Source organism: Rhipicephalus sanguineus, chromosome 2 (assembly GCF_013339695.2).
Source record: "Rhipicephalus sanguineus isolate Rsan-2018 chromosome 2, BIME_Rsan_1.4, whole genome shotgun sequence".
In the NCBI taxonomy this organism is placed as follows: Eukaryota; Metazoa; Arthropoda; class Arachnida; order Ixodida; family Ixodidae; genus Rhipicephalus; species Rhipicephalus sanguineus.
The window spans coordinates 98542353-98555041 of NC_051177.1; the positions used below are offsets into that span (position 1 = coordinate 98542353).

The window sequence follows — 12689 nt, forward strand, 5'->3', positions numbered from 1 at the left end:
GTTGAACAATAAAAAATTCGCAGCGTGCGCGTTAACTAAAAGCCGAATTCTTCTGTCTCTCATTCCCCATTGGCAGCCATTCGCATGTTCCAGTAGGAAACGTTAGTAGAAGTAGAAGTGTAAGTGTTAGCTAAAAGCCAACTTCTTCTGTCTCTCATTCCCATTAGCAGCCATTGTTTACCTCCAAGGTAGTGCCTGGTGAGATTTCTCCTGTGCGTGATTAAACAATAAAAATTTTGTTCAAAACACCGTTGATTGATGAAATAAACCAACGAAAGACGCCAGATGTTTTCTAAAAGCAAAACGAAAGAACGCCAGATGTTTCTAAAACAAAACGAAAAGACACCAGCTGCTTAACGAAAGACGCCATATGTTTTCTAAAGCAATGGTTTTCTAAACAATGAAAATTCACAGCGTACATGTAAAATTAAAGTGAGCTGCAAGTCGTCATAACTCCTCGAACCTTTAGTATAAATGCGCCCGATCTCACGTCGGTGATGATGTACTGGGCAGAATTCACGGAAGATTCACGGTTTACTGATGAACCTCCGCAGCTTCGCCCACTCATCATCATTCACTCCGTGGATATGCTGTGATTTTTTTTCTGCAATTTCGCTTCGATGTATTCGAAAAATATTCTAGAATTACTCGAGAAATATTCGAAAAATATTCGATTCGATTCGCACTCACATGTTAATATTCGAATTCGCTTCTCACCCAAAATTTTGCTATTCGCACAGCTCTGAAATTTCGGCAAAACTGAATAGGTTGGAAAGAATTTTGGGCTCATGGTCAACGGAAACTTTTCAATACATTGCTGTGGGCATCAGTACAATTTTTACAGCGAAAGCTGTTATGAGATCATTTCAGCGGCCGTTTTTGGTGCCGTATTTGTCCGCCGCCGCCGCCGCCGCCGCCGGTGTCCGTAACCACTATCGCTCAAAATAAGAAAAAAAAAACGAAATAAGAAAAAAACTCCACGATGGAACGAGGTTCGAACCTGGGCCCTCTGCGTGGGAGCCCAGTATTCTGGTGCTTAAGGCTGCCTTGCGAAAAGACCCCATACAGGCTTCATGTCGGGAAGGAACCACATTAACATATGCAATATGGAGTGGTAGAATAAAATAATCACCAAGCGTCGCACAACGCGAATTCTTTAACCAGGCACCACACAATGCGAATTGCGCAACGAGTAGGTTGTTGAATGCTTCCAACCCATTACAAAGGGCTCCGCCATAATTCTTCATCGTCATCAGGCACAGCATGCCTTACATGCCTTTAGCAGGTACCACGGCTCTCCGTAAAATGACTAAAAATGGCATAGTGCCTGCTTCCTTACTTCTCAAAAAAATTTCGCCCGCATCTTCCCAGGGGGGAACTCGAGTAAAGGCGTCGCAGAGTGCTGGGGGTATCGCGTGAATCTTGCGTAATTGGGTTTCGCAGAAGCGTCGCGCTGCCCGAGTGATTGATCCGCTTCTCGACGTTCACGAACGGTTGCTGCTTCTCGAGCACGACGTTGAGAATCCACAGCCCATCGTTGCCGTTTCGCAGCTGCTTCTCGTTCCCCGAGTGAAGGATCCGCAGCCCGTCGTTGCCGTCTCGCAGCAGCTTAAGCTCGTGCACGAAGTTCCGAGTCCGCATCTCGCTTCAAACGCTTGCGTTCAGCGTCGTATGCTGGTCACTTCGCAGCCTTGTCTTCTGCGTTGCTTGCTGTTGTTGACGCCGACGACGGTGAGGGTGGGGTAACGTTGCCTTCAATGAGTGGTGGGACGCTGATTGAAGGTACTGTTGCTTCCATCGCATCTACTCGAGTCAAGCAAAGCGTCAAGTCAAGCGAAAGCCAAGTAAAGACGACCTTGACTGAATTTCGAACGCGCGCTCCGCCGCTTATATACACACCACCCGCGTTCAATCGAGAGGAGGGGGAAACGAAGAGGAGGGAGGGGGGAGACGAGAGGCCTGCTGCCGGCACCAGACGAGCCGAGCATGCGAGGGAGGGAGAGGAGAGGCTTGCTGCCGGCACGAGACGAGCCAAGCATGCGCAGTGGGGGTGTGGACGGCGGCCGACGCCGGAGGTGCGACTAAGAAATGCTCCGCATTTAAAATTACAATGATTTATAGCGTAGTGGGTTCCTCGCAAGTGCACTTGTATTGGTTGCTAAGGAAGCCCATAAGCGCATGATCCATTTCCTCGGGGTCTCAGTAAAGTTCTTCGCCCTCCTCCTCTCTCTCCGACGTCAACGTATGTTATACAGCATGGTGGGAGAGGGTAATAGCGACCGGGTGTCACCCAACGCAAATTGCATAACTGGTGGGACGTTTAAAGCTTCCAACCCACTACAAAGGGCCGAGCCATAATTATTCATCGTCATCAGTCGTCGCGTCAACAAAGTGCACATAATGCCTTACAGACGTCTAGTTGGTACCTCGCTTCTCCGCAGAATGACGAATAATGGCTTAGTAGGTGCTTCCCAGCTTCACAAAAATTGTGACCTATGGCGTTGTGGGTACCTTGCTAGGTATTAGTAGCCCCAAGAGAGCTTGCAACGGGCTCTAGAAATGCCGCTCTTCCAGCTTTCTCTGTGACTGTGCTGCTGTTTCAGCGCAGGCCTGGAATTTTTTTAGGGGAATCAGAAATATCAGAAAGATACGTAATCAGATAAAAAATTATTGTTCATATTGTTTATTAAAAAAAATTCGGCAGATCCCACGTACCTTGGGAGTCGATGTTATGCGAAGCATGCGGTGGGTAGGTGACTGTGGCGCAACTTTTTTTACTGAGCGAGATGTTACAAAATGACGCTAAAGATTTGTATAAGTTCTATACACACACATATATGTTGAGGAGCCGCATATGTGTTATATAAACAGTTGTTTACGGTTGGGTAACGCTGCCAATGGCAACGTGGGTATTACCAACACCAGAAGCGGTAAGCTGATATGTAGTGCTTATACGTGTCCCGAGAACGCACGCACGTTTCACGAACCCGTGTGCATGTGTGCAAGAAGTTCTTAACAGTTCTTGAACAAGGGCATCATCACCGTGATCAGTGAGCACCAGCAGCTGGCCATGACTTGTTATAGGATCCGGTCGTGATCGTGGTGACCAGGCGTCCATATGCAGTGAAGTATGTGGCATAGTAGAGCTGTTGGAATTCGTGGATGCTAAAAAGCGGCTGTCAATCAATCTGGCATCATCCTCGGTCAGCACGAGGCCATCGCCCAGACTCGTAAGAAATGAAGAGGACACTACGTCGTTCTGGCGGACTAAGTGCACTTTACGGTGCGGTGATGTGGATATCATACGTAACTTTCGTCAATGCATTCCTCCGGGGTCGAGCAAGGCTTCAATATAGCTTGCTGAATCATAGGAATACAAACGTAATGTTTATTAGACTGCTATAAAAGCGGAGCCAACACTGGAACTACAGACGTTAATCTGATATGACGCCTGTATCGTAGGAGTAGACATTGTAGGATTATCATGTAGTGTTTATTGCTTTCTTGTAAAATTAGATAGCCAGCACCACAACCACAATTGATGCACCGATATTACGCCTGCGTAGGCTGTTTTTCCAAACCAGCTTATAGACCTGGCGTGGCTCAGTGGTAGGACACCTGATTGCCACGCAGAATGCTTGGGTTCGATTCCTGATGGGATCCTAATTTTCATTCTTTTCATTCGTTGAGTCAGCGCTGCCGATGTTGGTTTTCTTAACGCTCTAGAATTTAAGTTAACAATGTCTGTTCTTGCCGTTCCTGGGTAGATATAAACTGTCAATCACCTGTGGCGCATACCCGTACACCGCGGCCCGTGGTCAACGGGTATGTGCCACACGTGTCTAGTGGAAAGGGTTTGACGACGTACGCGACAAGATTTTAACGTTATTCATGCCATGACCCGGCCGTCATATTTGTCAAATCCTCTTACCCTCCCATGCAAATTTTGGTCTACACCAAGTTAAGGAGGCGATCATGAGAGCACCCAGACGTAGGCGGCTAGATAGATAGATAGATACGTAGATAGAAACGCTCAAAGTGCCAGAGGTTCGCTAAGAAATGCTTCGCATTTAAAAATACTCCCTGTCACATGTTTCCTCTGTTTTCGTGTGTTGTGTTTTGTGCCTATCAGCATTTCTTTCTGCGAATATGACAGTCAGCTCTATAGTACGGGCAAATTTCCCGTGACTGTTATGTAATAACCTTGATGAACTCTTCTGTGAAGCATGGACGTTTCGCGTGTGTGAACATTTATGACTTATGAACTTTCCTTTTGCGTGAACAATTGTATTGTAGTACAGGGATGAGGTATTTGAGTGTCGATTGGTGTGTAAATTTTGTAGTACTGGGATAAGGCTAAGGATAAGGATAAGGTCATCACTTACTGTACGCACTTACTGTAAATATGTAACATATTTCGAAGAAGATGCGCAAGGTTTTGTGCTGAGATTGGTATGGGCGGATATATTCAGTTATTTCAGCATTAAGATTCTGCAACAGAGCTGTGGTGTTGGTTCTTCTGGAGAACGTAATATCGCAGCTTGATGTTAATAGCCACCCTACGTATCTTTATCACAAACAAGTTTGCGCATTGACAATGCTGTTAAAGTTTAAAATATTATAGGTGTATACATTCTGCTGAGCATAAGCGGCAAACAATCAATAATAGTATGATCTACGAGAGAGTTAAAGAGCTCATCAAGGCAAATCAAAAGCATCATGAAATATTGTTCCAGTGGATACCGGGACATTGCAACATTCCTGGCAACACAGCAGCTGATGAAGAGCACAAGCACTTCGCAAAAATGATATGGTTTCTATTCCCACATCGAAAAATGAATTGCGCAGCATTTTAATGCCAAAATATTTCAATATGTGTAGAAATACATGGTTTGACCAAATTCTAAAAGCTCTGATTTATATCATATTGATCCACTTATTCAATTTGAAATTCCGCTATCTTTAGACAGAAGTGTGGAAACCCTTATTCATCAATTAAGGCTAGGCACTGCCTACACCAAGCATTTTTTACACAGAATTGGCCGCGCTGAAATTCCTGAATATGGTTGCGGATTCGTAGATGAAGACATATATCACCTCCTTCTAGAATACCCACAACAGGACGCACCAAGACACTGACTTCAATCATCGTTACTGACATTAGACCGCAGACCACTAAGTTTAACGAAACTTCTGGGCCCGTAGCCAACAAGAGGTTTACGAAGTGTGCTTTAAAAGCATCGAAATTTTTTCTTGGAGACAGTGGCATTCTTGGCCGTTAGTAGAGCACTTAAGCTTTGCTTTGTTTTAATGGCACAGTGTATGTTCGTGTGCATGTTGACTATTTTTGTCTTGGTTATGCTATGCAACGGTTGCTTTTTTTTAACATCACTGTGTTTAAACATATATATGATTGTTTATGTTGTTTTGACAGTTATTTTATGTCTTGACTGTTACGCTAAGTTGCATAGTGTATGTACGGCGGGTTAGTTGTGCTTAAAAATTTGGACCATATGTGCTCTTTGTTAGACACCTCTAAGAGCTAAGGAGTAGCGGGCGCCTTATTTGTGCGCCAGTATCTCCTGACATCATGTCAACAAAAAAAAAAAGCGGCGCTGATGGTGCATAAAACAGGGAGACGTACAACTTGCGCGGACACTACTTTATTCGACCGAGACAATTATTCGTTGTTCGTAGGTACCTTCAACAAAGTATTCCAGATACCATTCAGCGAGCTTCACCAATCCCTTTCGTGAGTTGTGCAGATGTCCAACGCCTACTTTGTGGTACCCGTTGCTGTCCTTATAAGCAAAGTATCCAGCATAATTGATTCTCCCTTGAAACTTGCAAGTCTAAAGGTAGAAAAAGAGAAGCCGAATCTTTTGTTAGGTGCACACGGAGTGTACATAAAGCAACATTACGGTGGCTCTTGAATTTTTAAACTGAGATGCGATGTTAATGTGCCAGTGAACCGCCCCCCCCCCTCTCTCTCTCTCTCTCTCTCTCTCTCTCTCTCTCTCTATATATATATATATATATATATATATATTTCACAATTTTTATTGCGGTAGCCATAAGAAATTCTCTTTATCCATTTTATAATCATGGCTACTGCAAGTGCTGCAAGGAAACAACATGGAAATTCCCGCATCATGCCTCAACTTCAGCCATCATCGGCGACTCCTAATCAAAGTGCCTCTTCAACCACTTCGACCCTCGTTGAATGAACACGCCAATCTTCGTTTCTCAGTGTGGACTGTCAGTGCAAGAAATCGTTTCACTGCTCGACTTCATTCCACGCACAGTGACCACTTTGGTGTTACACGTGGGCACCAACGACATTGGATCCTCACCAGCCGCGGTCGTTTTCCAAAAGTACAAGGACATGTTGACGAGAATCATGGAACTCCGCCCAGAAATAATGAAAATTATGCCCGCCTTGGTGCTACCGCCACCGCGCATGCCTCAACCGGCCCTCCGTCATACGCTTCAACAGGGAAGCGGGCCGCTTCAACCACCGGCTTCGAGCGCATTGCCGTCGAAGTAGCAAGTTGTTTTTCATCGACCACGCCTTGGAATGGTTTTCTCCTGGCCGGGTACTTGCAGCCGATGGTCTCCATCCGAGTTTTGAAGGTGTTGCCCTCATCGCTAGCCACCTGAGGTGCCTGCTTTTGCAAAATGCGGTGAGGTCGCCGTCAACCTGTCTGCATCATGCGCCCCTGGGTCTCCCTAGTCCTGCGATTCAACATTTCCCGACGCGTGGCGATTGCCCCAACATCCCCGAAGCAAACGGGACCCGCATCCGACGACGAGGGCCCCGCATGGCCCTAGGAGCACCAGCCCCTACGACACAGCTCGGGGCCACACGGAGGCTGCCAGTGGCATTGCCTCCCCATGCAGGGACTGACTGACCAACACATCAGGTACGACCCGCTCCAGCACATGTTGGTCTCGCGAATTTATGGCCTTAAGGAAGACAATTGATAAGTGCGTCAGATTTCAAATGCATGCTTCAAACCTACAAACCTATATCTCATCGGGCTTCACACCAAAGGGTATAAGAGTTCAACTGCAACCTGCAACGGGTACCTTTGACAAAAATGAACAGCAGCAGTGGAGCAATATCTTAAAAGATGCATATCTTAAGCTTACGCGGGTCTTAATACAGCACAGCACACGTAGAGCGGCGGAGTTTAAAAAGAAAGAACAGGCGCGGATAAATCAGTCGAGTTTGACGCAGTTAGAAACTGAAGAGCTTGTCAAATACGAAGAGCAAAAGCGATGTACGATTCAGGGCAAAAAGGAAAGGAAATTCAAGCATGACGGCGCGTGGCCGGCATCGAACAGTCCCGCCAATGATCCTTCCACAAAGTATATAAATCAAACTGTAACCTCCCGTAAATCGCCCCTGAATAACACCGGTGTCACCAATGTGGTTAACCTGTCTAGTGAACCTTTGACACCTGCGCAAATAAAGCTGCTATTAAAAGGTCTAACCTTCTGTCCCGCCTCTGGAAGAATTGACAAATTTCAGCTGTACCAAGATTTGGACAACTTTGCCAGAACATTGCGTCTAAAAGAATATTTTCATGACCGAAGCAGCACACAAGCAAATCAATTTTCCTACAAATCATGGACTCCAAGCGAGCAACGAGTCAAATATTTAGACATGTACATTTCAGCCGTACAGGGAGATATAATCATGGAATTTCAAAAACACCAACCTATTCGCCACAATCTGTCCAGGGAGGAACGGGAGGCTTTACGCAGCTTAAGTGACAGCCGAGCATCATTGTCAAACCGGCCGATAAGGGTGGCGCCGTGGATGTGCTCGACAGGACTGACTACATAAAGGAAGAGCTTCGCCAACTGGCAGATCAAAATTTTTTCAAAGAGATCCCTTATGATCCTACAGGAGAACATGAAAGGGAAATTAAAGCTTCATTAACCTCATTACGTAAAAGCCGTAAGATAACGTATCCTATGATTAAAATGATGTCACCGGGCAACTCCTCCCCTGGCCGCTTCTGTTTACTGCCTAAAATTCACAAGATTAACAATCCTGGTCGACCTACAGTTTCTAGCAGTGGCCCCGCCACCGAGAAAATCTCTAGTTTCATCGATTACCTCATTAAGCACATCCCAGAATCATTCCCATTATATGTCAAAGATACCAGCCACTTCCTTCGAGAAGTCTCAAACCTTGTTGTACCGCTAGGAAGATATTTGGTCACCATGGATGTCTCATCGCTGTACACCAACACTCCGCACACCGAAGGAATCGCCGCCACAATCGCGGCCTACGGAAAAAGTAAATCGACGAGTGAGTGCGATGAAAGCGCTTTAGAGGTGCTCCTAAATCTTGTACTCAAACATAATCACTTTGAATTCGACCATACATTACCTACAAGTCAACGGAACTGCCATGGGAACCGAAATGGCCCCGAACTATGCAAATATTTTCATGGCATCTTTAGAGATTCCTTTCCTCGAAATTTCTCCATCCAAACCGATATTCTAGCGACGTTTTCTGGATGATATATTCTTCGTGTGGGCTGATGGTGAGTATAGCCTTTCAAAATTCATCTCTGATTTCAACTCCCTGCACCCTTCGATAACATTTACCGACTCTTTACCGTATTCCAAACCCCGCCCAAGGTGGTTTACCGAAGAAATAAAAACATGAGAGACTTGCTGGTCAGGGCGAAAACACACAAATCCGACCACCATCAGGGCTGTAGACCATGCGGGGAACATCGCTGCAGGGTGTGCAAACATATGGTGACCACAAATACGGCCGAAGCCTCCTATTCGGACTTTGAGTATAAAATTAAAGACGACCTTAATTGTGACTCGTCCAATGTGGTACACAAAATTCGCTGTGAAGTGTGCAAACAGGAATATATTGGACAGACAGAAACCGCACTCCGTTTACGGTTCAACAACCACAGGGCACATGTGAAAGGCCTCCCTAATTTGCCGTTCTCCGAACACATTAATCTGCCCGGTCACTCTTTCGAGCACATGTGTCATACTTCTACAATCCGGCTTCCAGAACACATGTGAGCGCGAACAGCGGGAGTGATATTTCATAAACAAATTCAACTCAATCTCCCACGGAATCAACGAGAGCCCTGGGCGACTGACGTGCCTCCGTGACCAATCGTAGCGCCCAGAAATGGAATTCAATAATTTATTTATTTATTTATTCACACGTGAGTTCAGACGCGCGGGACGCAAAGTAAACGATCGAGCGCGTCAAAATAGACCAAATCGGTGCCACATGCATCAACCGGCTCATGCTTTTGCTCTCTTTTTTCTTTTTTTGCATGAAAGGAAGAGGGGGTACTGTTAGCCTTGTATCGTGGCCAGGGTTTTCCCAAAGCTGGAGCGGGTCGTATACATCTCTTCTCGTGTGTGTACGGCCCGGCGCCGCGAGCTAACCGCTGAACCATCTGAACCTGGCCGCCCTGTGTGTGATGTGTAGAAGCGACAATTCTACTTCCCCCTTTTTTTTGGTCGCTTGCTGAAGCCGCCTTTTTCTCTACCCTACGAAGATAATACGGGCATTACCCGCCCGCCTCGCCCGCCTCCGGCGGCTCTCCGTCTTTCCTCCCGCTGTCCTTTCCCTCCCTCGTTTTGCAGCAACCCCATTTCCTTTTCCATGGCTTTATAGACAATACCATGTTTGACGTTTGCATCCCAGGAAAGCGGGCATGGGCTGAAGATTGCCGTTGCGAATGCTTCATGCCGCTTGAGTTACGTCGGCAAAAAGCTGGTGGAGATACAGAATTTCAAAAAAATATTTCTCAAATTAAAAAAAATAATATCCTTTTGTAACTTTGCTTATATTCAGCTAATACATAGGGCTTTCAAATAAAATATAGTGCATATTTTTAGTCCGACCACCAAGGCAAGATTTTTCATGCTGAATACAGAGCTTTTCTCAAAAGGGAAATTGGCAATTTTTTTTCAGACGATCTGCTACACCTTCAGCGACTAAATTATTTTTCTTTTGTAGTATGTCGAACAGGCCACCAGCATATAATTCCCTTCTACCCTTTCAATTTGCCTTGTTCCTGGAAAAAAAAGCCAAACTTTGCAACTTTATTCAATTTTGCTCGTGCGAAAAGCCCTCGAAGAATCGACATGCATAAATGAGTCATTATTTTTACAGTTACACCACTCCATTAGCTTGCTGGAAATACCATTTTATCGAGTTCATCCCATAAACGTCCTTTCAAAAAAATTGTTCTTTGATGCCCTTGAGCTCAGTCAGCGCAAAACTGCAGACTCTCACAAATAGGCGGGAAAATTTTTGGGAACACAAATAAACGAGCAGAACGAGTTTCCAACTTCAAGAAAAACGTGGAAATTTTTTCAGCCATATTTGTGATGGTCTGAAAAACGCTGGGTGATTTGGTATGGAATGACCCATATAATATATATATATATATATATATATATATATATATATATATATATATATATATATATATATATATATATATATATATGTATATATATACTTGAGTTTGCTTGCAAGCCAGGGGGAGAGCTTGCCAAGCCAGCAAGCTCTTCGTCGCGTGATGGAGAGCGACGGGTCATTGAACCTTGCCGGCGGAGCTCCTCGTAGCTCTGGCACAGTGTTATGACCTCGGCCACGGTGGAAGGATTTTTAGCGAGCAACATGGTGAAGGCATCGTCGTCAATGCCCTTCATAATGTTCCGAATCTTGTCAGACTCGGACATGGTGTCATTGGCTTTCTTACACAAGTCCAGGACGTCTTCGATATAACTGGTGAAAGATTCACCGGCCTGCTGAGCTCGTTCGTGTAAGCGCTGTTCTGCTTGCAGCTTACGAACTGTAGGGCGGCCAAAAACGTTGATGACGGCGGTCTTGAAATCCGACCAAGTAGCAAAATCGGACGCGTGGTTGTTGTACCACAAGCTTGCTACTCCCGCGAGGTAGAAGACTAAGTTGCTCAACTTGCCTGCTTCGTCCCATTTGTTGGGTACGCTCACGCGCTCGTAAATTGCGAGCCAGTCCTCCACGTCGGTGCCATCGGCGCCAGTGAAGATAGGTGGATCGCGGATGCGTGGGACACCGGCACATGTGGTCGGTGTAGGAGGCCGCGTTTGCTGAGCGGCGTCTTGAGGCATGGTAGATGGCAGAGTACGGGAACGAAGCTCCAGGGGCATTGAATGGGAGCACAGCACTCTCCACCAATTTGTTAAGCGGTTTATTGGACAGCACTCGGCGACAATGCACTATGGGGACAGTCCAGGCAAAAGCACGGGCTCCGAGCGCGAGTGGCGTTTAGAAGAGGACGACCCACTAGGAGCCGCTGGAGAGCGCAACTGTTAAGCAGTACCAATTGCTTCGCCACAATATATATATATATATATATATATATATATATATATATATATATATATATATATATATATATATATATATATATATACCCAAGCAACGCAGAACGTTGCCATGATGTTGCCTAAATGTGTCCAGATGTCAGTGGGTAACGTTGTGTGAATGCGCTTAATGTCCTCCTTTCTGACCACCACGAAACGTTAAATAGAACATTGAAGCAACGTTCAGTGACATTCCAGACATTGTGGCAATGTTTGTACAACGTTTAAACAACATGATCTAAACGTGCATGTGTGCTAATTTGACTTTCAGGCAACATATACAAGAAACATACAGGTAGCTTTAGTGTGTGTATGTTGTTACTACCAGGCACGCCGACCTATTGTGGAAGCCACTGTGCGCAGCTCTCGGCCTGGAAAGCTGTCTGTCATGGCAGGTCGCATTAGTGTGTGTACGTTGTTACCATATGGCACGCTGACCTATTGTGGAAGCCGCTGTGCACAGCTCTCGGCCTGGAAAGCTGTCTGCCAGGGTGGGGAAAAAACTGCATAATTAAATGCTGCCGAGGAACTAAAGCATTGGGGTGTAGGTGCGTTCCTTGATCAAACACATCTATACATACATAAATAAAACCTGTTAGAACAGCCAAGCTATAAAAATGTTAAGCCACAGCTGCAGATGTCTGCAAGACTCAGCAGCACACTGTTTTCGTGTCATAAAGCTTGAAATGTGCCTGAAGCACAACCTGCACCTATAGATTACAGCATAAAAAATGTACAGTTTTGCTCTATGTAAACAATTAAGTACATTACGTTTTGTGGGTAGAATTCTTTATGTGAAGGAGGTCGCAGCCTACACTGAAGAAATCAGAACATGTAGTGCCGCAGCCGAGAACATGCACATGTCTGAATGCAAAATGAAAGAAAAAGTAAAAACACTTGCAAATGAAGATTACCTACTTTTTATTTATTTCTTATTGTTGCAAAGGCGGAGACATTACAGAGGGTAGTGGTATGAAAAATACAGTAATTTATATGAACAAAACATATTGCTATAAAATGTTCCTTTCTACAAACAGTGAGCCGCTGTGTCATCAAAACAGACAGAAAATGCCAAAAATTCTTGGTTGTACAATCCCAACCTGTAAACGTGCAAGGGGAAAATACTGGGAAACATTGTCTGTTAAATACAAGGGAGCACGCGATGACGGCGGACAGCCAATACCCCACTAATTTTCTTATGATGATGCACGTGTTGCACTTGATGGATATATATTTCCATACGTCTCTTGATCAACACATACATAAATTCA

General features: G+C 45.2%; 1 protein-coding gene across 2 annotated transcripts in view; it reads right to left on the reverse strand.

Annotated features, from left to right (window-relative positions):
- Window positions 1-5647: 5647 nt before the first annotated feature.
- The window catches only part of LOC119383451 (uncharacterized), an 83198-nt gene continuing 76156 nt past the window's right edge, over window positions 5648-12689 (reverse strand). For both annotated transcript variants that reach the window (XM_037651583.2, XM_049412515.1), the window contains one exon: window positions 5648-5852. In XM_037651583.2, coding sequence (XP_037507511.1) covers window positions 5664-5852 — 189 coding nt within the window. In that variant the 3' untranslated portion in view covers window positions 5648-5663. The remainder of the gene's footprint in view (window positions 5853-12689) is intronic.